This window comes from Tyto alba, unplaced genomic scaffold (assembly GCF_018691265.1).
Source record: "Tyto alba isolate M040663 unplaced genomic scaffold, T.alba_DEE_v4.0 Super-Scaffold_7, whole genome shotgun sequence".
Lineage (NCBI taxonomy): Eukaryota > Metazoa > Chordata > Aves > Strigiformes > Tytonidae > Tyto > Tyto alba.
In genome coordinates this window covers 28,348,046-28,373,136 of record NW_024881328.1, presented here as the reverse complement: position 1 = coordinate 28,373,136, position 25,091 = coordinate 28,348,046, and the positions used below count along the sequence as shown (strand labels likewise).

The window sequence follows — 25,091 nt, the reverse complement described above, 5'->3', positions numbered from 1 at the left end:
ACCAGCCCTTTTCCTGGACCTCTGACCCATACAAGAATCAACAAGAAACCCACATGCTCAATACTCCCTTACTGAAACTCTAACACTAGTCCTAATACGAAATGCACCCAGTTGCACCAACAGATGTGTGAAAAATACAGGCACACTGTCGACCAGTCATCACCCTAGTCTCATGGCCCTTTGAAAAGATTATTCCATGCTTTCTCTCTAAATATATCTAACATAAATCCAACCATTAACATGACTGATTACCTCTACTTTTGGAAAACTAGGACAGAAACCAAACAAGACAGTAAGCAAACAAAGTTTAGCCTGGCAGCCAGGGCACTGATTCTGTGCTCTCCTCTGCTGATGAACCTGAAGGGTTTCCTATAGAAACTCCAAAGAGAGCAGCTCGGTTCCCATGCCTGGAGCCCTACAGCAGATTCTCTCTGGACCGCAAGTCATTCTGTAGTTTGATCACTTCCAGAAAAAAAAAGGGAGTAGTTTTTAGACGCCTTCTCCTGGCCCAGTGTAGGCTGGGCATCAGTCTCCAGTACATGAAGCCCCCGTCCCCACCACATGTGACAACCTTTCTCTGCAGTCCCTTCCATGGGACCTACCTGAGCTTCTCGATTTTCTCATGTGTAATTGGTCCCTTCCCCAGAACGCAGTCCATCTCCTTGTAGAGATTCTGCTGAACATCTTCTGAGGTTGTCAGGAAATAGACTGCCCAGGTACACACTGGGGAAGAAATCACGACAAGACTGGACCCAGAAAATTCAATCCTTTACAAACTACATTCAGTTTTCTTACTTCCTGTATTTGCAACATTACTTTTTCACCCAGAAAAGGGTGGCCTCTGTTCACAGCAGTCTGTACTAATTCTGTATACAGTGGCAGGAGTGGAAGCTGAATTCCTGTGTAACAAGAGACTCTGCAATCTAAAATTCTCTTTCCGATGCTATAAGGAGCTTAGGGACCTGTGCAGGAAACTGAGCCTTTCAGCCTCACAGCGCTGGGGAAGGGACCACACAGCCCAGCAAACCCTGAAGAACCTGGGTTATTAGACCAACAGTGCAAGTGAAAGGCTGGTTTGTCCAAAGCATCAGAAAACTCCCTTATTTAGGGGGTTTCCCCAGCACATCTCACATGAGTGCTCCAGACCCACAATGTCTGGGGCTCCTGACAGGGAGCAACAAGAACAACGCAGCTCTTTGCAGCAGATTGGCCAGCACTCGTCTCTCCTACAACTATTTTGTGAGGTAGTCAAGAGATATATTCAATAGCAGAGTGAAAAAGAAACCTAGCATAAGAAATGAGTGCGTAGGAGACCGTTTCCCTAAAGCTACAAGGAAATGTTTCTACTACTCCAAACTGTCTATTCAGAAGAACTATCTGGAATCTCTGAGGAGTCCAGCCCCTTAAAATGACAGTCTTCCTGGAATACTTGGAGAGGATATTCTCTGGGGAGAGGATTATCATAGTTATCAAATTTACTTTCCACATTCTTTAACACCCAGCTGCACCCGGGAGGTTTTCTTTGGAGTCCCAGTCCCACTGGCTGACACAGGGCCTGATAACTATCCCGATACCATAAGAGATTCTACAGAGACCCAGTTTGTATTTTCATGTTTTATTTTGTTTTGTTTTTTCTAGAACCTTCACACAAATCCTAGAATAGCTCCTTTGAAAGTCTTCCATACATGGAACACACCTATCCTCCAGAAATTCAAAGCAGACAGTCAGGTTCCAGCACTCTGCTCTAACTTCCTTCCCATGTGCCAGAGCCTATTTAACTGCATGATCTTTGTGGCTTACATTTTTTGGTGCTTTTTTATCAAATTTAGCATCAGTTGGCTGGGGTTAGAGTGCAGGCAAAAAGCAATGGGAAGAAATCCTAAGGTTCCCCAAAAGACTGGGAAGGTTCTCAACCACATCTTAGATTCAACTCACTAACTGTGAGGCTGCACTGAAAGCCTGATGTAAAAATTAGTTTCTTCTATACATCTGTAGCTCAGGAGAAAGAGAACGACGAATATAAATTTTTATTAGCCTAGAATAAGTCTCATGTCATCGTACACAGTTTTAGACAGCTGAGTGTGAGGATGGAAATTTACCTACAATCTGTACTTACAGTTAGCAGTGATTATGCATCCTGCCAAGGAGAAAATCATTGTATCTTCCAAAATCTAGGAAATAAAATCTACTTCAGAGAATGAAGTTCATAAGACTGTAAAGATAAAAAAAGAAGTGGCATATTCTCCATTCAAGCACATGAAATCCCTTTAGTGCAGAGAGCAAGAAATACATCTAGGAGACACAGATTGAACTCTCTACAGAACTTCCGCTGGAATGGCACATGAGAAATGCTTAATATTAACACAGTTTTGATTTATAAAAATAGCAATGAAGCAGTGGCAAGGAAAGTTACCAAAGACTAATGCAATTAGACATTGTAGGAGCGGAAAAAGAACAAGAAACCCTGTTTTAGTAAGAAATCTGACCTAAGATGCAAAAACCTAAATTGATCAAAGGCTACAATGTAACAACCTGCCCATCTAGCAAAAGTCCATTACTGTGTAATGACATAGCAGCTGCACAGACCTGCTGGTCACTCAGGCTCCCCTGCAGCAAGGTGTCTATAAAGATGTGCCTGTTGAATGATCTGCCTCGGCGCTCCTTTGTAACTCTCCTTAAGGTGGATTCCATCTCCATCAGAGCTTTGGAAGCAAAAAGACATGTTTATTTTAAAACCTGGTCATCCCAAGTGCTGCAGAGAAGCAAACCCATCTCCTCAAGCAGATTTTCAGAGCAGCTGTCCCTGCTGGGCTCATTTACAGAAGCAGCCTCTGTTACATGTTACTGTCAATTTGGAAGGCGGTATCTCCAATTTAGTTGAAAATATAAGAACAAACAAGACAGGTTGCCTATAAAAAAAGCCACCCTTACAGGTATAACCAAGATGTATGCTATGAGCTGAAATCACTTAAGGGGAAGTCAAATAACAGTGTTGAACCACCAGAGAATGTATTTAATCAGCCCCTATAAAAAACATTTGAGCCAGATAATACTAGCTGCATGGCCTGTAGGGTTATAATTACTAAAGTGCTACAGCACCTCCAGTCCCTGACTCTGAGAGAGGTCAAAAGTGGACACTAGGGGAAAGAACAGGAAGGGAGCAAGCACACCCTGATTCTTCCCAGAATCCTCTATCGGTCTCCAGACTGGACAGACCCTATAACAAGACCTAGAACTAGAGTTGCACAATGGCAGGCTTGTCGCTCAACTCCAGAACAATGATCTTATGCGAGAGTAAGGAGGACACATCTGGTAGCTTATGGTAGGTACAGTGACCAACTCTGCAGAAAACGCAAGACAGCTGGGAAAATTAAGTGCTTCCATATACTACCTAACCCTAAGTATTAATTAGAGTGGGAGGAAGACTGTGATTTGGGGAGAAACCCACCATCTTCGTAGAGCTTCTTCCTAGTCATGTTTTTGTCAAGGGACCCATCCAAGAAACCCTTCCCAATCTCCGACCAGATCTGAAAGAAGGACAGAGAGAAGGGCACCATCACTCACCACAGGCTGAGACTGCTGGGACTCTTCTATTCTTCCCTACTCAGGAAAACTAAAACACTAAATAAAATGAAGACTTCCTGTGAATATGGAACCGGTCTCCTCTTTAGGACACCATGTCCCATTCCAGATATTACATCTATGATAGAAGAAATTGAGTTGAGATGAAACAACTGTAATTACAACTGCAGACGAAAAGGCATGGGAATCTTGAATGGGAGTTGGAGAGTTTATTTCCCACCCTATCACCAGCAGATTTAACATGCCCAGATATGGACACAGCTTGGGACATCCTCAGATGTCACAGAGCCTTCAGAAGATCTTCGAAAAGCAGAATTTCCACTGGAATTCCCTGTAGTGTACCAGACTTAGGTATGAAACACCTCTCAGCTGCGGTTGGATCTGGGCTCCTGATTCCCACAGATCCTTTAGAAACAATCACCTTAGACTAATGACAGCAGGATAAAGCAGTAGGATCTTTCTGATAGTTGCAGCTTGGGACAACTGAGGCAGAGCCCTCAATCTTTTAAGCTTAATGTTAGCTTAATGTTAAAAGTCGCAACAGTATCTTATACTAAACTGTACACCGACACAAGCCGCGTTCTGTTGGCATGGAAAAATGTAGTATTTTCTCACTCTTCATTACACTTACTGCATCATGGTGCCTGCGGAATCGGATGACTTCGCGGTCATCTTCAAAGCTGCTGCCCATAGCTGTTTGTGTGACAGCCTTCATAGCAAAGCCCAGCATGTGCTGGCAGAGTGGCACATGTTGTGCCTCAGGGAGGGAGAGCCATTTGGCTAGCAACTCTTCTGACAGCTTGAGAGAGAAGGAACCATTAGCTGGCAGTAATATCAGAAGCCTATTTACCAAACATACCCTGGACACATTCCCACCCAGTTCCTAAGGCAGACCACACTTTCATGGCTATGGCATGAAGCTACACCCTTTCCAGGGTTTCCTTCTACTGTTAACTTAAACAGTAACATTTTAGCCTCACATCTTCTGTCTCTTCTCAAGGTTTTCCCCCAACAAGGCAGCTTTGTCCTCCTTTCTTTTTCCCTCTGTCACAAAAAGAAGCCTTGAAACCTTTAATACCAGTAGCTCCAGACTGGGAAAACAGATCATATTCTGGCTGCTGGACTGAATATGTTGGTCATATTCATATGAGTCATATATGACTGAGTCAACAGAACAGTTCTTCAACTGTTCATGGTCCCAGTAGCTGGTTCCTTGCTCCTCCCTCCCGTCCTGGGAAATAAATCTAAACCTCAGATACTCCAGTATCTTTAACTGCATCTAGTATCTTGGCATAAAAAGTCACCAAGTTCAGCCCTTCCCACTAACCCACTGGAGCTAAGAGAAACTAAATATTCACACTGCTTGCATGAGTAGAGGCTGTTTTCTGTCTCGGATGCTTATAGCTCTAGCATTAATTTGAATTCAGCTCCTTTATCCTAGTGATCATTTCCACTAAACTTTTCCCTGTGAGCCACACAGGGCTTCTCTGCTGTACAAAGGCAGTTACACACCTTCTGGATGAGAGCAAAGTTGCTTTGCAAGGACTTGGTCACACCATTTTCATACAACTTTCTCCTCATGTGGCTCTCTCCTGTATCCCCATTCAGGCTGGACTGGTACCTCAAGAGGGACTTCAGCATTGTCTCAAATGGATCCACTGAAAGCAAATAAAGGAAACACCATTCAAAAGTCAGGCAGTCACACCACCAGAGTTGATGAAAACAGCAACCTCTTTAATCAGGTGCTGCTACTTCTGGGCAGTGAGCAAGCCGTGGCTTCTTCCCCCAGGAACAGTCTCTTTGGGGTGTCAAGCTTCTCTTGATCAGCAGGGACTGGGATCTCATAAGGTCTCTTCTCTGTGGCAGGGTACCATCCTGTGATTAACTCCCACTACAGAGGTTGCCTGCTGGCTCTGCCAACTTCTTAGTAATAATGCCTTGGAAGGTTGTTTCCAGCTGGTTGTGCCACTGACTTGGTGACAACAGTAAGCATGGCATGTCCCTTCCCTTTCTGCTCCAGCTTGATCTGCAGCCCCTCTAGCACATTCCTCCTTGGCATCTGGTGCGCCCTCCTGCCCTGACCATGGCTACGCACTGAAGACATATCAGTTCACATGAGAGACTTAGCCAGGGGTTGCTTTCCCCACTACTTACCCTGCTTCACAGTCCCAGCAACCCTCATTTCACACCCTACTGCTCCTGCATGATTTCTCTTGCATACAGTGAGTTCCCTGCTGATGAGCTCTTCCCAAACTAACACCTACTACTCCCAGTCAGGGCTGCCTCCAGCAGAGAAACTCTTACAGAAAACAGAACACTTTCTACTTCTAATTGCCTTACTTTCCATCCTCCCTCCACACAGACACTTGCAACAGCGTACAAAGTAGACAAAAACACATATCCTCCATCTTCCGTACCCATGGCTCACTTCAGTTAGATTTTTAACTCTGAATTTCACCACCAGGGGACTCTACTTAAATTTGCTAAAGTATATTAGGTGTCAATACAAAACCGTGCAATAAAGCACGGCATATGCTTTTCCATTTCTGTAAACATTTATGTGGGTCTTGCAGAACTGGCAGAATCTTCAAGGAACTATTTGGAAGCAGCAATCAGGGAGTTTTTAAGAAGGATATTGTCACTGTTTATCACAGTCTGTTATTTCTCCCAGATGGAGAGTGAAACCTCTGAGGCATCAGAAAACATCAAAGCTGGGCTAGACACATATGACTCTACCAACTGTGGATGTATCTAGGATTCCCAGCAGAGATCAGGGCCTCACTATGCTACTGGACAAACATACAAGGATAGAACATTCTCAGCTGCAGAGGACTTACTACCTAATGACACAAAAGCAGCTAGTGAGGCCAGAGGCATGAATATAGTAGACTTTCCTAAGTGCTTTTCTCTCACATAATTTTCCTTCCAATGTTTTTAAGCTCTGCATCTCACACTCTTTCCCACTTTAAATGACAAGGAATATGTGCCTGCGTCTTTTGGCATAGCAGATGGTACCTGTGGCTCTCCACGTAGAGTAGGCTGTTATGTGACTCTAGCTGCTGCTGAAAATTCCTCTTCCAAGGTACTTTGCCATGAAGCAGCTGCTGCTATGCCTGCCACAATTCCCTGCTGACTGGCCTGGGCAGAGCTACGCACAGTACTGAGGTAGCCAGAAAGACACATGTCTGGTGGTAAAGCCCACACAACAAATCTGGCAAGCAGAGGCATTTGGAGAGGCCAGAGGACACTGAGCCCCATCACCTGCAGAAACTGCAAAGTTTTCCTGGTGCATATGAAAGAAAACTGCTGGATCAGCCATGGGCTCCATTTTTTTCTCCCCTGTCCTTAGTGCAAACTAGTAGTCCCACGCCACTGATACACACACTGTTGTGAACTCAGGAGTGCAGAGCCCAGGCTGCCCTTTGCTGAGGGCAGGCCCCGCTTCACAGTATTTGGGAAAACACTATTCTTTCACAGCTATGGGAGGCTAGTGACTTCACAAGGCACAAACCATCTGTTGGAGACACAGCTCTGTCCTGCCAGCACTTCCATGGACTTCTTCCTTTGTCCTTGTCTTGAAAACATCTCTAGGGTTATACTGTCAGTCCTCTTAGTGAAGCATATAAAAATGTTGACTGTTCCTTCTACTTATAAGGAAATATCTCTTGTCCCAAGAACCTCTGAGAGGTTCTCTCTCTCTTGTCCCAAGAACCTGGACATCACTGTAAGTAAATATGGAGAAAAGATAACTGGATAGTCGAGACAAATGCCAAGTAGCACTGAACAGCAGAGATGGAAAGGACCTCTGAAGCTGCACACAGAACAGCAATGAAGCTGTCCTGCTTAAACAGGCCAGGACTCACAGCTCCATCTCCACCATTCAATGTGCTTCAAGTTCACTGTCCCAATCCAAAAGGCGACATCAACTTATGGGAGTTTTCCAAGTAGGTCTCTGAACCCACTGCTCCTGGCAGTCCTGAACTAGTCCACCTTCTTCACATCCACACCCTTTGCCTGCCTGGGCTGCTTCCCAGAGCCTCCCATGGGAATCACCAGTGTCAGCAGCAAAGTTTTACTTCCTTTGAATTCTCCTTGCAAATTAATCTCAAGCAAACTTTAAGAGGCCATGAAAACACACCAACTTCAAGCACTGCTTTAAGCATGAGAAAAAAGTCTCCTGGCATTGGGAAACTGTTAATAGCTATGACTGAAATTAGTCTAACTTCACAGCTTTTGTGAGAGGTGCACTACCAACACCTATCGCCTTCTCTCTCCAAGAAGTTTGGCCATACTTGTGACATACACATGAGATGAGAAGAACCCTTCTATTCTACTTGGAGCCAAACCCTACACCTCAAACTTGGAAACCAACAAGCAGGTATCTATAAAGAGCAGCTCTGGCCTCCAGTACACCAGCAGACTGAGGAGCTGTCACATGGCAAGCGTTTTCAGGTGGGGCTGGAGAGTCAGGAGTTGGATATAACCCAGTCCACAGTGGGATGTCTCCTGCCATGCAGCACTGTGTGCACAGAAGAGATACAGGCAAGGCAAGGCCAGGTATCCAACAAAACTGCAAGCTTCCCAGAGCCAGCTGGTGGCTGAGAGCTACCACAACACCTATTGCCACTCACCAGGAAACAGTACAAGAACTGTTCTGCTACAGCCACTCAGCTACTACATGTTGCTTATACCTCAAAGCTCCAGCAAAAACAATCAGTAAGATTCCTCACCTCTAATCAAGTCTGAGAGCTTCTAACAAGCATCAGTGTTAAAAGGAAAGCACTGATACAACTAACATCGCTGCTTTTTCAGGTCTGAGTTCAGTACAGATCATGAGAACTCTACTTCTTAAGCCTGCTGCTGCTGCCTTTACGAGGATGCCCCCATAAGCTCTTCTTTCTGCTGGGTTGAACACACTTTCCCTGGCTCCTCCTGCACAACAGGCTCCTCACTCCTCTGAGAGCACTGGCAGTCTTTCTTTGCACTTGTTTTATTCAAAAACATGCCTGAGTATAGAGGTCAGAGTCATACAGAGGATTCCAGTTCTAGCTCACATTCATCTTGTGCAATAGCATAGATGCCTTCCTCTCTCTACAGAAAACACATGAATCAATGCATCCTTTTATTTTTTCCTCATGGCAATGTCATCCTGCAGGCAATTAATACAGCCTGCTCTTGCTCCTCCCCTTCCTGTTTCTGCTACCTCAGCCCTCAGTGGTACCTACCTCCTTGCTCCAACCCTCTGCTTCCCTGTGTTGACAAGGGGTCCCAGCATGATGCAATCAGGGCAGGCTGCTGACATAAGTGTATTTCACCTCCCCAACCCAGCATTTCTCTTCCATAACGCAATCCAGCCTTGCTCCCTCTTTCACTTCTCATATCACATTACCTTCAGCTTCAGTGATGATCCAAGCAGTGTCCAAGCAAATGATGAACTGAAACCATGACAGAAACCCAGTTCTATCACTTTCCTTGTCTAGAAGTCTAATTATCAAAGAAGTATGGCATGCATTTCCTATTTATCCTCATTGTTATAAAAAATGCGTTTAGCCCTTAGCATAGCAGGATGCCAGAGTAGTCTATAACTGCCTGGGTCATATTTCCTGCATTGAAGTCCAGGCACTGTATTTTTTTTTTCTCCAGTATTTGGGTACTACCAAATTCAGTACATTTCTGAGAACATGCCTGCTCAGGGGCCTGTCACCACTTCTCTGAGTGTTGAGAAAGTGACTGTCTGCTCAGTTTCACCCAAACACACTTGAGTGCATTCATATCTTTCAGGGTAGGTTTCCACCTTCTGGAGTACCACTGCTATCAACTGTGTCTTGCTGATCTTTGTTAACTCCCACTCCTTTCCCAGATCATCACTAATTCTTTAGCGTCTGTCATGCAACTGTACGAGAAGCTTACCCATCAGGAGGACCTCAGCATAAAGTGATGCTGAGATATCTGCCCGTGCCTGAAGACAGCCTACAGAGCCTAGAGGTGTGCAACTACCAACTCATTCAACCTTGTATGATGAAAACTGGAAAAACAAGAGGTTAAACCCAAATATCAACTAAGTTAACATTGTGACCACCTTAGGAAGCAAAACACCCACCTAAGAGACCTATACCATAAATTAAAATATCCTCCCAGGACTAAGAGGATCAGCTCAGATATCAGCACCACTGACCGCTTCCAAGCCTGGAAGATCACTAGAGGTTTTCAGCACAAAATTCTATGTGACAAAGAAAACCAAAAGTTAAATAACTTGTTCAAATAATACTTTAAAAACCTCCACACAGAGCCACACAGGGGAGCTACCTAAAACTAGCACAGCGCCTTTTAGACTTAATTTAGCAAATTTCTCCCTCTTAAACTGTATTTCAAGCTGCTTTTAAAATGTACGTTAAGTTGCTACAGAATCTTTGCCTTGCTGTTTCAAGTGGCTAACAAGCGTGACGCTTTCCATAAACGTTTGCCTGTAGGGAGATGATAAAAGACACGAGCCTACTAATTTCTTGATGGTCACTAGACAGCAGTGACTCTTGGTCACTGAAATTCATGTGAAATAAGCAGGACCAAAGACATGCCTGAATGAACCACCGTGTCAGCTGTAAACAAAGTCTCACTTTCTTTCTACTTAGAATGAAATCCCAGCTTCCTTTGACAAAGGATGTCCAGCAAGGCCAGAAGGAACAAATGAACTAAAAGACAAAGCAAAGGACACTTACACAACCGGTTGGGGTTAATATGTTGTTTCAGGAGATCAATTGAGCCAAGACTGACAACAAGACGCCTTCCAAACCAGAAGGAGACCAGTGGGCCATACTTCTCATGAAGGTTCACCAGGAACTCATGCAAACTGCTGCTGGCAATGATATCTGGCAGGTTGCCATCCCTGAGGAACACAAAGAGGATAATTGGTCATGAACAGCATCTGCTGCCAAGGCTGAACTTGACTGATGTAAAAAGCACTTACTTTTCATCAGTTGGAGCCAGCCCAGGGATACCTGATGCTTGCCTAGATGCCTAGAGAGTAAAAGGGAATGCATTAACCTCCTTGAATTTAGATTTTATACAAGCCCTGCAGCCTTCCAGCAGGAGAGATGGATTTTCCACATCAATACTGCTGCACTACTTAAAAACATTAAACAAACGCCAGATAAGCCCCCTCTTCAGACCTCAAACCTGCTAAGGCTTATGAAGCCAGTCAACTCTGCGTGCCCGCTCCCACTGGCTAAACCAGGATTATTCATCTGGTTAGATGAAAGATCCCTGCGCAAAGATTTAAAGGGTCAGGTTTGCAATGTAGATCTTACAGCCAGATTTTGCCCTGGAGATCCGCACACGTGCAGGGTGAGCAGATAAAGCCTTTCTAAGAGGGATTCACCCTAGCATATCAAACAGGAGGTGTGCCGGAGCGTGGCCCAGGCGGGCCGGGAACGCCGGCACCACAAGCGCTCCGCTCCGGCAGGGGCCAGCCACCTCCGCCGCCCCGGCCCCGGGCACCCAGCGCGGCCCTGCCTGCCTGCCTGCCTGCACCGGGGGCCGGGCCGGGCCGGGCCGGGCCGGGGCCCCCCCCGCCTCACACCCTTCCCGCCGCCGGCAGCATTACCGGGTAGAGGTAGAGCACGGCGCCCACCAGGATGAACAAAAAAGTAACGGCAAAGATGGCGAAGTCCAGCATGGCCGGGCCGGGGCGGCGGGAGCGGCGGCGGCTGGGCCCCACCCCGCGGCCCGCCGGCGGGGCAGGAAGGGGCGGGCCGGGCCGGGCCGGGCCGGGCCGAGGGCAGCGCCCGCGGCGGCATGGGGGGCCCGCGGCGCCTGCTGCTGGTCTCCAACTCGACCCTGCACGGAGGGGGGTATCTGGGCCACTGCCAGCAGCACATCAAGAGCTTCCTCGGGGAGTAAGCGCGGCGCAGGGGCTGGGGGAGCCTGCCCCGGGCCGGCCCCCACCTCCGCGGCCCTAAACGCGCTCTCCCTTCTCTTCTCCCAGGAAGGTGAAGCGGGTGCTGTTCGTTCCCTACGCCCTGCACGACCGAGACGCCTACGCCCGCACGGCGCGGGAGAAGTTCGAGAGCCTGGGTAAGGCTGGCCCGCCCCGGGGCAGCCGCGCCCTGAGAGGGGGCGAGCACCTCGGCAAACTCGGGGTTCCTGGGGGACGAGGGGGGATGGTGCCGGAGAACGGGGGGGAGAGGGGGCCTTGGCTAGGGATGCTGCACGCTGTTAAGTTACGGGCAGCGAGAGCAGCAGGGAGCTGTTGGCTAACTTCGACCTAGAACTAGATGCTTAAGAGGCCTCCGGAAGAAATCCTGTTGCAAACACTTCTAACCACTTCAGGGAGGAAGTTTTTATTCCTGAATACTAAGTGGCATATTTTTATCCTCCTTAATCACATGGGGGAACATTTCTTCCCATCCATCTTAAACCTCTGCTCAAGCCCTGCAACACCCAGATACCTCCATGATGAACAGCAATGGAGCTTTGCTTTGAGCAAAGATCTTTCCAGAGTCGTCTACAGCAACCCCTCCACCTAATATCTATCACTGTTCAGGATAACTTTGGACCTGTTGCTGTAGTAATAATCTGTACTCACTTCCCTGAGCAGCACACTTTACTCCTTGGCTTGCAGAAAGTCTGCTGCTATCAAATGTCCATGTGGATCTGGCTCTCCCAGCACTTCATGTACTCAGTGAAGCCCAGAAAGGCACATCTGTTAAAGCCAGACATTTTAACCATCACAGAAAAAAATACTCAGATCAGATATTTGCACTAGTAATGCTAGACCAATGATGGCAGATCCTCTTCAGGCTCACAGCCAAGCTGAAGACTGACAGCTTTTTCACTTCTCTTATTTTCTGGTTAGCCAGTAACGCTCAGCAGCACTTTGTGCCTCAGCCTGCACCTGCTGAGTGAAATGCTCTGCTCTTAGACACTGAGCATGTATATCCATAAAGCAAACATTTCCTTTGGTACAGCTGGATGCAGGAGCCCTGCACTAATGTAGGACATATACTCTGTTCTGTGTTGTAGAGTTCTCTGAAATTTTCCTGGTTGTCTGTTGAGACATGTGGCTTGGGGTCAGGGCAGCGGGCAGGCAGGGGTTGAACATACTGCATCCTTCCACCAAACTGAAGTGGCAAAGGTAAATACTTTTTCATTGAAGGTTATGGGCTGGACAGCATTCATGAATCTTGTGATCCAGTAGAGGCTGTAAGGAAATCTGAAGCAATATTTATCGGTAAGTTTTACTTCTTGCTCCCTGGGAGGGCTTATATAGGGCACTGGATTAGTCCTGCTCAGAGCTGGCACTGTAGATACAACAATGAAAAAGTCGGGCCTAGCAATTATTAGAAACTACAGAAAACAGTACTTTAATTGGGAACAGTAAGACCCTAAATGTAGTGGTGGGGAGGGAAGTAGGAGAAATTTATTAATGGAACTTCATCTCTAGTAAGTTTCATTATTCAGTATTTCAAATTATTAATTTGAACAGTACTTCACTGCTAAAAACATGATCATCACAGCTATATTATCACTTTATCAGGTCTAAGAAGATTCAGGGCTACTGTGCTGAAACTGAGCGTAGTCCTAATACCACGCTCCTGGGCATCAGAACAGTGTCTGCTGTCAAACAGCCAGTGTCAGTGTTACAGGAAGGACTCTCTCTGGGCATGACCCCATGGCCTGCCCAATGATCATTCTAATTTTACTGCTGCTCAAAGCAGGATACTACCCTGAATAGAGCGTAGAAATCACTGAACCTGCCAAGTTTGTAAAGGCTTCAATTAAAACTGCTGGTGAAAGCACGTTATATAAGCTGGTCTCTCTTTCTGCAGGAGGTGGGAACACATTCCGTCTCCTGAAAGCTCTCTACGACAACAGTCTGATACAGGAGATCAGGAAGCGAGTTCTTGAGGTAAAAACTACAGGACTCAAGCCAGGTCTGAATGGCAGGATGTCGTGCGTAAGCTTTTGTTCAGACAAATCCAACTTGATTCTACGTCTTTGTTTCTAATTTACTTCAAATCTTAAGCCATCTCATACAACCGGGTGAACTGAAATCTGTGGCCAAATAAGGCTGTCATTAGTCACTGAAGCCTGAAAAGTCTAAGGTCAGCAGCCTGTCTTTCTAGGGCAGTTTCACAGATCTGGGACTGCAAGACCTTGAGATGCACAATGCTGCATAGTACCTTAGAAGTGAGCCCCTTAACTTAAAATACCAATGAAGAATGGTGCGGGATTTAATCTGTCCAGAAACCCTGTTTTTCAGCTTGAGATGAACATATTGTATCTATTAACAAGATATAAAGTAGACAAATTGCAGGTTGTCTGCTAATAAACTGATGATAGAGTTGGATCCATATATGCCTTTTAGACAATGTCCTGTTGACATTGAAAATGGTGTAATTACCTTGAGTACATCCTTGGCCTGGAATTGAGAGGTACAAATGCCATTAGGCCCTTCCAGTCAGCAGTCCCATTCTGGCTGGTGAATCTTGTAAGGCACAGCAAAGATATGCCATCCATGGAGCAGAGCAGAAGCAAGGTGTTCTGCTAGCAATGTAGAACTGCAAACAACTTCAGGCAGACTGAGGCATGCACAGTATGTTTGAAAAGGCGGGCTGCCAAGAAGAAAGGTTAGCTAGGCTGTCTTAACACACCGAAATTCAATGCGTGTGGGGGGGGAAAAAAGCCAGAAATGTTTGAGTCCCACTGAAGTCTAGATAACTATTCGGTTATATTAGCACCAGCTCTCTCAAGATAGCGTATTTTTACAAATTGTTCAGCATTATCCATATACTTGAACGTTTGTGGGGAGTCCTTCCATGTACAGTATAGTATATAGTACTATATACATGGTAGTAATACTTAAACTAGTGCTGAACTGGATGGTCACGGTACTGGCAAGCTGATGCAGTGGCAACATGGCACTCCGTTTCAGATGCTCTGCTCTCTTCAGAAGCTAGTTCAGGTACTTCCTATAACTGCAATGCAGACAAGTCTCTCCTCTCTTAATTGTAAAGTCCAATATATGCACTGACAACCTTGTAAGTTCCCTCTTGTGACAGGGTCACAGAGTTGTGAGTAGAGGACATTCAACAGCTAGTTCTCTGACAACCATGACATATACAAACTACTGCTCACCTTAAAACCCGAATTACTGTTGTTCTGCTTTCCACCTGTAAAGTTAGCAGTGAGATGAGCTAGAAGGGCCAAGTCTGATCTGATCACTGAGCCTCTGAGATTGATAGACGTTATAAAATGCAGTTCCTAGTTGTGATACTGCATACTAATCATTGCTTTTGTCTTTCAGGATGGGATTCCTTACATGGGATCCAGTGCAGGAACTAACGTGGCGACCATCAGCATCAATACTACCAATGACATGCCAATTGTTTATCCACCTTCCCTGCAGGCTCTAGGTTTAGTTCCTTTTAACATTAACCCCCACTACCTGGACCCAGATGTTAAAAGCACTCACATGGGCGTAAGTAAAGCATGCCAGAGCTAACACAGTAACCAGTGTGCAGAGGTGTAACGAGAGTGTGCATACGTGAGGAGTACAAAGCTATAGAATGTCTAACAGCTGCTCCCTAGAGCAAGTGGAAATGCCAGTGAGGCAGTAACATTTTTCTTCCTCCTAAAGCTTTTCTTTGAGTGGGAAGAGGAGTTGGCAAAGGCATTACTGAGGTGGAACAAAGTGTTTTTCACAAATAGAAGCTCTGCAATGTCTGAAACACTGTTGCTTCATACCTGGCATGGAATTGGGGCAGGGGGTGGGGGTGGGAGAGATAAACTTGAAATGTTAAGATGCAATGCACTGTGTTTCTGGAAAGTCCTGCCACAGTCTGTCTTGCTTGCTGCTTGAGAAGACCTAACACACATACATTAAGAGGCTCAAATATCTAAATGTCTGAAGGAACCATCACAACAGGGAGATCTTGAGACTGCATGCAATCGTGTTGTGTAAGAAAATACCTTGGTGCTAGTGTCCTCACAGAGAACAGACCCTGTAATGTCCAGTACTGAGCAAACACATGTACTAATACAGCTGAAAGAAAAACACTTTATCCATCAAGCACAAAGACTGACATCTCCACTGTATGGAAGAGCTGATTCTCAAATAGCCTGTTGGGAGCTAATTACTCAGGGAACAATTTCTGTAGTGCATCTTTTAACAGCCCAAATACTTTCTTCCTTGTAATCAAAATTTCTTCATGGTCAGAAGAAGTATTAAGAATTAGGGGACAATGGAGAGATGGAAGGTAAGGGTATGCTTCATAGAATTAAGACAAAATTTTAGGTACTCATTTAATCAGTTTGTTACTAGATAAGCAGGCAGTCTTAAATAACTTGTGCTGTTTTTCCGAGGAGGCTGTACCTCTGTGCTGTACCAAGTCCCTGCTGTGTTCCTGTGTTTCCTTACCAACAAATCCTTCTGGTTTGAGTTCTTTAACTACTGTTGCTCAGTTCAGCAGCAAACCCTCAGGAAGCATAGCAGAGCTGTTCACAGAAGGAAATTCTTCACTGCAATACCTGCTTGAGGACAAACAAGCACATATTTAATCAGTGGAGACCCATGTTTCACTACCCTCTTTTATGAAGGTGGCATCTCAGGCATCTGCTTCCACTACCTTTCTCAGTGCTCTTGTTGTGAGGGTGAGCACACAGAGAGAGCATTTTTAATTAAAAAAAAAAAAAAAAAAAAAAAAAAAAAAGCGCTGGATGAAGTAGAAGTAAGTTTTAAGGCTTTTCAGGCTTGGGATTGTGCAAATGCTATTCGATCAACCTGCAGCAATTGCTGCTAGTGATGAAAGATAAAATATATTATCTGTTAAAGTCAATCCTGCCACTGTATTCTGCTTGAGGGGAAGTGCTTCCTTTATTTAATGTTATGAAATTTCTTGATGTCATGCTACTTGGATAGCTCCAAGTCCTACCTTACTGCCTGGGCAGCTGAATCTACACTCATTATTGCAGGAGACCAGAGAGGAAAGAATTCGCCAATATCACGAAGAACCAAACACCCCTCCAGTTCTGGTGAGTACTAGTTCCCAATCAGGAAGCTTATGGCTGTAGCATGGTAAACATTTTAAATGCATTCTTGCTAGCTTTCAGTGTCGGTTCCCCTGCCTGATAAGCCTTACAGAGCTGTGGCATGCTCATTTGCAGAAAATGGGTTAGAACTAATGAAATGCATTCCGCCTATTAGATGCTTGGCGTCCTGTTGCCAAATTGTCTTTTAAACAGCTCTAATCTTTCCAGTCACTGGCCACCAATCAGATGTTGCATGTTGGGGGTGGTGTGCTTATAGATGGTAAGATACTTCCTTTAATCTTTTTTCAGGTATTCTTAACTTTACACTTTGTTTTAATCTCTGTAGGTTTCTGAATATGCCCATTCACTAGTATGTTTGTAATTACAGCGTGTCTGTCTGGGGAAGTGGGACCTCTGTGTTTCCCATCTTTGTGCTTGAGCCTAGACCATAAAGTCTGTGCTCTAACAAACCAAGCTGGCTGTTTTGTGGCCCAAACTGGATACAAGAATGGTGGTAGCAGAAGTAATTGTGGAAAAAACACACTCTCCTTTTTTCCTTAATGGTTTTTCCTTTAAAAGTGAAAAATAAACAAGAAAACCAGTTTCTAAAACAAGATAACTCACCTAATTTTGTCTTGGCATTTTTGTTAGAAATAGGTGCACAAAAAAAATCTTGTCTGTAGTCAAGGCAAGCTGCACTAAGACCAGCCTGCTTGTGACAAGCACTCTAGCCTTTCAAATAGCTTGAAAATAATGTTAAATGTTTCTACCAACATTAGGGCTTGCGGGAAGGTGCGATGCTGCTAGTGGAAGGAGACAAAGCCACCTTGCAAGGAGTGACAGGAGCACGTCTGTTTTTGAGGTAAATGCTTCATTTGCATTGATATCCTCCTTCCAATGGAAAGGAAGAGAGACTTCTATTAGACCCCTGGCACACGCTGCCTGTCCCCCACATGAGAAGTCACTTAACTTGCTTAACCCTTGCTTCTGTTTCTCTTTGGGGAAAAACATGAGTATTGCTTTATGCTCCGAAGGAGCAGGCACTATGACAGCACTCTAAAGGATGTCTGACTTACCCAGCAAGCGCAATGGCATTACATTCATTGATGGTTGTGTTTCCAAATGATGTTCACGGAAAGAGCCCCAGTAGTGAAGGCCAGGGGAATGCCAGTTTGGCCCTAATGCATTGAACTCTAGTACAAGGGAACACATGTCTTTAGTCATATGAACATTACTAAGTAATCTAATATATATGTCCCGTGATGCAGGCAAGGAAGGGAGTCAAAACTCTGCGTGTTATGAATAAGGATGCCTTGTTCTATCCCTAGTAACAGATGGAAGTACACTAGTCCTAGCTCCCGTTAAAGCTCACCGCATGGTTTGTCTTGTTTACAGGGGCAAAAAACCAACTGAACATGAGCCTGGAACAGATTTCAGTTTCCTCCTGATTGACAGTAATCTCCAGAATCTGTAGCCTTGCATATATTCTGCAGCAAAATTCACTATATGAGAAGACAACGAAGAGGAATGAAATAGATGCTTCTAGTCTCAGGGTGGGTGGAGAACCTTGTCTTTATTTACAAAGATAAATAAGTATTAGTGGCCTCTTTTCGCTACCCTAATTTGTGTCTCAGACATCTCCCCTTTCCAGTAAAATCAATTTTTATTGCAATACTTGAGTAATCATAGCTATTCTTAGTCTGAAAGGGTCTGTACGTTCATGCATCCACTTTGATTCCTTCCCCACCCAAAAAAAAAAAAAAAAAAGTTACTTTAACACAGTTAAGACAGGACACCAAGTCAGCTGTTCCTGCTGCCTAGCTTTGCCTGCTAAATGAAATAATTGTTCAATTAGTGTACTCAGTTTCATTTTTGCACTATTAATAAAGGGAGAATTTATGCATTCAATTACTTTTATTTGCTTCAGACTCATGTTAAATATATACAATGCTAATTATATACAAAAGTGTGCATGTTAAAAAGTGTCAGGTTACAAACTTGCAAATCCTAGAAAAGTGCAAAATTTTAAAACATCTTCCACCATGCTATACAGAAAAAAATCCATCATTAGCTAATATACACACTCTTAAAACATACTGATCAAAACAAAATAAGACATACAGTATACTCTTAAAGCACCCGGAAGGGAAAAAGATATTGCACAGAAGACTGACAGCAAGTTCATTACAGTGCTTGAAGGGTCATTTTTGAAAGTAGGTATTTCCAACACTCCTCAGACCTAACATTTAATTCTTTAAAAAAAGGCATTTTTTGGCATTTAAAAACCCATTTGTAATCACATATTTGCACAATCTGTAAGAATTATCAGAAGATACGGTTAACTGTTGCTGTAAGGCCTTTGCTTCCACTACCTCATTAGCTTTAGTAAAAATTTATCAAGCAAACTGAACAGCATCATAGCTTCCATCAAAACACTGACCAAAGGGAGGTAAGTCTTACAAGCAGCATTTATCTAATCTTATATTAAGATGCTCCTGCATAGTGAAGGGTTGAATCAGAACATGTATTGCAAGTTTTCCTTTAATTTTTTTTCCCTCGTGGCTTTCTTTAAGCAACAACTAACAGCTGTGTATGACTAAAGCAGTACTGTCAGGTGCAAGTTTATTTTAAAAAGTTACTTCAAGGCAGAAAAATATGGCTCCCTCAAGAGGAAAATACTGACTAGATAGGAAGCTAAATAAACAAGTGGCCTCTAAGTTCAGTTAGATCTATGATATATATAGCTGGATGTTTTATATTTTAATCTCAAAACACCTTAGCAGCTTTAAACCATAATCTATACTGACAATCATGCTTCTGGGACAGAAGATGTGTTATAAAATTGTGTCTGTACCTAGTATAATCACAGACCTGAGCTTTGGAAATACTTGCCAAATTTCCCAAGTCCAGTAGATGAAAACAGAAAGAACACACAACTGGAGGTATTCTCCTGAAGAAAAGAAGTGAAACGCCTATTTTATCTGGGCCATTTGGGTAAATGGTAATCAAAAGAAAGCCATACCAGTTCTCTCAGATGCACAGCAAAGAGCTGAATTAAAACCAAACAAAAGGTATTTTTGATTAAACACTACAAGCAGTTCCTCACATATGGAGTGTTCCAAGATTGCAGTAGGATGAACAGCACTTGACTCAAACTGTACAAAGCATGCTATGCTGCCACTCAGAGGCATTTCTGCATTCAGGCATCTGATGACTCTAATAGTGAAGAAGGGGACAATATTATTTTACCAACTGTTTTGTTTTACCTGCAGTAGCTTTTCATAAAACCCTTGCTTCCTTTAAAAATATATGCTAGCAAGGGCAATTAGCAAGAACAAGGAGAATTTGGTTCCTTGGGATGGAAGGAAAGACATCTTCCAAACACTTCAGTTGAGTCTAACATTGGTATACAATGAACCCACATGCATATGACTGCACAAAAACTGTTACTCTCCCCAAAAGGAGACTAACAAGTGTCATGTTTACAGTTGAAACCGACATACCTTTAAAATCAAAAAGCATGAAAAGCCCATTCTGGTAAGCACCGAAGCACATGCTTGAATTTGCACTCAATTAAACATAAACCTATGTAGTGCTTTCATCTAACAGTATTTATTACATCAGGCCTTAGGTTGACATTATGATATGCATTTATATGTGCTTTTATTTTTTTTGAAAGGAAAACAATTTAAATATTCACAGCACCTAGCCTCAGCATCTAACCTAGCCAGCAATGTGCCTTTAACAGTGGAAGAGTGCCTTCAGGTGACAATACAGAGCAAGTGTCTACACAGACTCTCAAAGGTACAAGTAGGAGGCTGATGCCCTCTCTACTCCCTATCTCTAAACCTCCCTACCATACCATAATCTGTATATAGATATACATTTTCAACTAAATACACATATGCACATGTATTTTCTAATTATTTTGTTAATTGAGATTGGGAAAGACTTGCAGAGGAAACAGGGAGGAGGGAGACATGGTCTAGGGAAGTGAGGTATATAGCTCCCATCAACTAAGGCAAGAGTTAGAAGACCTACCTAATTATTGTGCATTACAAATAAAAATAACTTTAATTCCTGCAGGATTATCTTAAAAGAAGACTGATGTAGGACTGTTACCAGTCTCATACAGGTTTTTTACTAAGTGTAGAAACTTAGTTCTTAGCACTTCATTTAAAAGACACAGAAACACAACTTTAAAGAGGATCCTTATAAAGTGGCCAATTGACTAGACTATTTAAAGCCTGGAAAGACTTTGATGAACCTGTTTTGAGATAATATTAATGATCTAAGGTATACCAAGGGAACGAAGCTTGTTTGTATCAATATTGTAGATTACCAAAACAATTCTAATGTGTGTGTAAGGGTGTTATTGTTTGGTTTGTTTTTTTTTTTTTTCTTTTTTCTTTTTAAAATCAAACAGGTTTTCTAAAACCTAATCTCCACAATGAGTATTAACCATTATAAGAAGTGCGGTTAGTTTAAAATTGGGATTATTATTTTGTGTCAGTAAACCACACGGATGATAGAAGACATGGTTTCTAGATATCCTATTAGAGAGTATTAGGTAACAAGTATATTGATATAGAATAATTTGCATAAGTCAGATGCTAACTTGAATATCAAACATTTCACTTTCTGAATGCTTGTATTGTACTAAAACTGCAGACCAGATGAGATTCTTCCCTATAAAGAGACAACTAAAAATACTATAAAAAATATAAGTAAATTGAGAAAGAGAAATTTAACAAACATTTCACTTGAAGTAAAGGAGAGAGGTCTTTAAATATCATCATTTGGTATGCAAGTTCAAAACTGCTACAGAGAAGTTACTCAATACTGCTAACTACCTGATCTCATTCATATACAGGTATGAAGAGATAGTTTTCATGTTTATTTAGATATATATATTTACACTCCTACTTATTTACTCAGCTTCAAAGGTACGCATATCTTAAACTTTGATAACTATCATTAGGATTGTTCCAAAAATTAAAAGTAAGAAAACACCACCAAGTTGATCTTGACAAACATAGTGTTAGGAAACAACTGTTACTTGAGAATTGTTTGTTCTGAGTTCCTAATCATAATTCTCTCATCTCACAGCTTTACTTTTTATACTTAAATAAATCTTGGATCAAAACCAAAAGAGAATCTTATTTCACCAATACCACATGAAAAACAAAAGGTGATCCTAAGCTTTATTGAGTTGAGGAAATCAAATTATGAAAGCGAGTTCACTAATTCACAGTGCACTGCATAGCAGACTGCAATTCAACCAATCTAGAGGGCTGATCAGAAAACTTATTTTCTACTTTTAAGGAGACTTATACAAATAAGTTAAAATCGAAAGAAACAACATACCAAGTAATGCTCACATGAGCTGTATCTTTTATTTAAAGCCAGTTTTATCTAAAGCAAAGTGCAGACCTTCAAAAACCTATGGGGGTCTTTCTAGAGGCCTCCGGCAAGAATGCTAAGCATGTGATGGTGTACACCTCCCATCCTCAAGCACCAGGTAAGCGATAAACAGGCAAGGGCTATTGCCATTCTGTGTAGAGCATGAAGCAGCTCAGAGCTCATCTGTCCCCCTCTTCTTTCTGCTTCTGCTGCTTCATGCTGAGCACAAACTAGCCTCAAGTTTGAGAGCCCAAGAACTATCCACATTTAAACCTGTCCCAAAGATTTGTGAAGATTAGCTAATACTTGTGATGTACTGAAATCATGGCATTCAAATGTCAAAGCTCTTCACCCCCTGTCTTTCATCCCCTGTTTTTGCAACTACATTATCTTTTACTTAAATTTGACACAGTGTATTCAGTATTCTTTAATATTAAACTACTAAAAACATTAATTCAACTGTTGTATAAACATACCTAGCCCACAGCAGGACATTCTCAAATCCTTATGCAAAACCCCTCTGTGCAAGAGACAAAATACTATGCTCTCACCAAACACTACAAAAGACCTATCTCCTCAATTTTTCCATTTGGTTCTGCTAGCCTGAAACATCATAATTCCCTGCCCATTTCCCCTGCAAGTAAACACTTAACCTCATGTATGTATTTAAATAGAACATGTATGCATACTTATAAAACCCATCAACTCGATGCCCCAAAGGAGTTATTTTTTCAACTCCCCATAACACAAAAAAATCTCACATTCTGAGCTGAAATTCTTCAAAACTACTCAAAAGAGCTCCACTGAAATCCCTTCTTTATGAAATCATAATGGACAAGCAGACTTCACATTCTCATATACACACTTAATACTTTCAGAGCATTCTTAGTATTCTCACTGGATAGGTAGTTGATTAAAAGTAGTATTTTTCACTTCTCTATAGGTTATTTGAAAATATGGGCTGTGGGGCTTTTTTACATACATGGAGTCTGAAAAAAACACCACACCACTCTACTTTTGGAAATTTAATGCTCTTTTGGCAAGTGACTCAGGGAATTAATTCTTATTTTCTCCTAACTTTCTAGACAATCCAGTCCGTCACAGTGATTAGTTAGAATATTGCAACTATGCATACATAGACCCACTTGTTCACTAGTCTGATTTATGATTTCATTTACAGAAGAAAAAGCAACGCAACTTTCTTTACACAGCACACTAATCAGTCATTAAGAGGGATTTTTTTTTCCAGTATAGAAATTGAGGAGGAGAAAACAGTTTTAATGAGACTATCAGAACTTGTAAAGCTTATTCTTTTGTGGGGTCAGGAGGTATTACTATTTCTATAAAGTTAATAAATATTGTGCTACAAGTTAATGAAATTAGATTATACATTATGGAGTTCCTCAGGTAGTTCAAGAGCTCCCCAGCCACTGGGAATATCTGTTAACATTTATAGAAGATAAAACACACATTCATTTCCATAAATAAATAAAAATAACAAGAAAAGTGATGGTAGAGGGAAGAAAGGGGTAGCCGAAAGGGAACATACTAGCTAACAATCACTTATAGCTCTGCCTCATATCTATACTCCCCTCACCCCATCGTATTTTCTCCTTTTAATAGACATACATACATGTATATACATATATATACACAAACATACACACATATATACACATGCACACATACCTTCACACGCCAATCCAAAAATTTGTATTTTTCCCTCAGCACCAGGCTTTTCTAACAGTATGGGGTTTATCATTTAAATCATAAACATTATAAAAATGTCAGAACAATAGAAAAACACACACCCTTCTATCATCACATATTGCTAAACCAAAAAAATTCAGTAAGGGCTTCTCCAAAATATAGCATACAATCCATAACTATTTTGTTGGATATAGCACACGTAAGGATCTGATATTTGCTTTTCCCAGGTCTTAAACACATCTTGAAAATGGATACACCATCTGTTTTTCCCTGCTTGTTTTTACAGGAAAAACAAAAAAAAGAAAAAAAATGGCTGACAACTGGTTTGGTGAACACCAAGCCAAGAAACAAACAGGTGCTACTTAATTACATTCTGCTGCAATGTTTAAATTATTCTGTAGTGAAAATTTATCTTTTGTTTGTAGGAGTTGCCTTACTAATAAAGCAGATTAATCTTTGACCCATATAGATCCTGAATCTTCCTCTGTATTTCTTCAAGATATTAAATATATTATGGGATTTCTTCGTGTGTGTCTTAGTCTACTTAACAATATAAATAATTTTCAGCAGCAAGTATTTCCTACCTCTTTCAGCTCCTTCACCACCTTCAACTCCTTTGAAGTTATTCATGTCTGTACTTTAAACAATTTCTGATAATCAAGTAGTGCAACACAGATGTTCCTTGCAGAACAGCCTAAAACTGGAACTACACAAAAGAACATAGCAATAGCCATTTAAAGGAACAAATTGCAATAAATTGTTCATTGGGCTAAAAAACATATTGAAAAGGTCATAACTGTCAGCTATCCCAATTCTGAATCTGACCACTGCAACTGCCAGAATTTTCATTTAAAGTTGGGGAACTACAATGCTGTCAAAGCAAATCCAAATATCTTCTTTGTGATCAAGGAGCATCTGACCTTATTCAGCTTTAAATCAAATGCTAATTATCTTAAATATAATTAGCAAGCTTGGGTTTGGAGGTTCAGGTTTTGGGTTTGGTTTTTCTTTTTTCCTTCCATTTTTCTGAAATGCAGTTTTAGCAGCTATTTAGAGAGGGATTCTAATGTGACCACGTCAACACAGTTAGGGAAAAATATGCAAGCAAGCTAACTTGCATGAATACATATGCTTATTACTATACCTCTACCATAGGTTCATCTTCAATAGACTTAAGAATCAAGCCCCTGAAAGTTGAGATACACTTTTAAAGTGACCAAATGGTTAAACATGTTTCTGGAATCCATGAGCGAAGGTAGAAGCAGCAATCACTTGGAATCTTGAGTGTTATATTCAGTCTCTCCTGATGAAATCTGGCTGAGCCGTTTGCTTGATCCCCACAGCTTTCGGGAAAGCTGACCTGAGCGCAT

The 25,091-nt window shown here is 42.4% G+C and overlaps 3 protein-coding genes across 9 annotated transcripts in view; 1 reads left to right on the top strand and 2 right to left on the bottom strand.

The window, feature by feature from the left end:
* LOC104367262 (cytochrome P450 20A1) overlaps positions 1 to 11,323 on the bottom strand; it is a 17,121-nt gene extending 5,798 nt beyond the window's left edge. Inside the window, exons 1-9 of the mRNA XM_042783971.1 lie at positions 11,183 to 11,323; positions 10,547 to 10,596; positions 10,299 to 10,465; positions 5,095 to 5,240; positions 4,214 to 4,381; positions 3,449 to 3,527; positions 2,587 to 2,702; positions 2,117 to 2,171; positions 603 to 723 (exon numbers count right to left, since the gene is read on the bottom strand). Coding sequence (XP_042639905.1) covers positions 603 to 723; positions 2,117 to 2,171; positions 2,587 to 2,702; positions 3,449 to 3,527; positions 4,214 to 4,381; positions 5,095 to 5,240; positions 10,299 to 10,465; positions 10,547 to 10,596; positions 11,183 to 11,254 — 974 coding nt within the window. The 5' untranslated portion in view covers positions 11,255 to 11,323. The remainder of the gene's footprint in view (positions 1 to 602; positions 724 to 2,116; positions 2,172 to 2,586; positions 2,703 to 3,448; positions 3,528 to 4,213; positions 4,382 to 5,094; positions 5,241 to 10,298; positions 10,466 to 10,546; positions 10,597 to 11,182) is intronic.
* LOC104364399 (alpha-aspartyl dipeptidase) lies at positions 11,310 to 18,516 on the top strand. The gene is made up of 8 exons (XM_033010794.2): positions 11,310 to 11,474; positions 11,564 to 11,652; positions 12,734 to 12,808; positions 13,407 to 13,486; positions 14,885 to 15,058; positions 16,552 to 16,611; positions 17,388 to 17,470; positions 18,004 to 18,516. The coding sequence occupies exons 1-8, from the start codon at positions 11,374 to 11,376 to the stop codon at positions 18,080 to 18,082; spliced, it is 741 nt and encodes a 246-aa protein (XP_032866685.1). The 5' UTR covers positions 11,310 to 11,373; the 3' UTR covers positions 18,083 to 18,516.
* NBEAL1 (neurobeachin like 1) overlaps positions 18,508 to 25,091 on the bottom strand; it is a 99,894-nt gene continuing 93,310 nt past the window's right edge. For all 7 annotated transcript variants that reach the window (XM_033010797.2, XM_042783969.1, XM_033010796.2 and 4 more), the window contains one exon: positions 18,508 to 25,091. In XM_033010797.2, coding sequence (XP_032866688.1) covers positions 25,015 to 25,091 — 77 coding nt within the window. In that variant the 3' untranslated portion in view covers positions 18,508 to 25,014.

Bases quoted from the DNA above. Each gene is read 5' to 3' on its own strand.
- LOC104364399 (XM_033010794.2), top strand. From the start codon at position 11,374: ATGGGGGGCCCGCGGCGCCTGCTGCTGGTCTCCAACTCGACCCTGCAC. The intron at 12,809-13,406 runs GTAAGTTTTACT...CTCTTTCTGCAG, and splicing joins ATCTGAAGCAATATTTATCG to GAGGTGGGAACACATTCCGT. The intron at 16,612-17,387 runs GTGAGTACTAGT...TACCAACATTAG, and splicing joins CAAACACCCCTCCAGTTCTG to GGCTTGCGGGAAGGTGCGAT.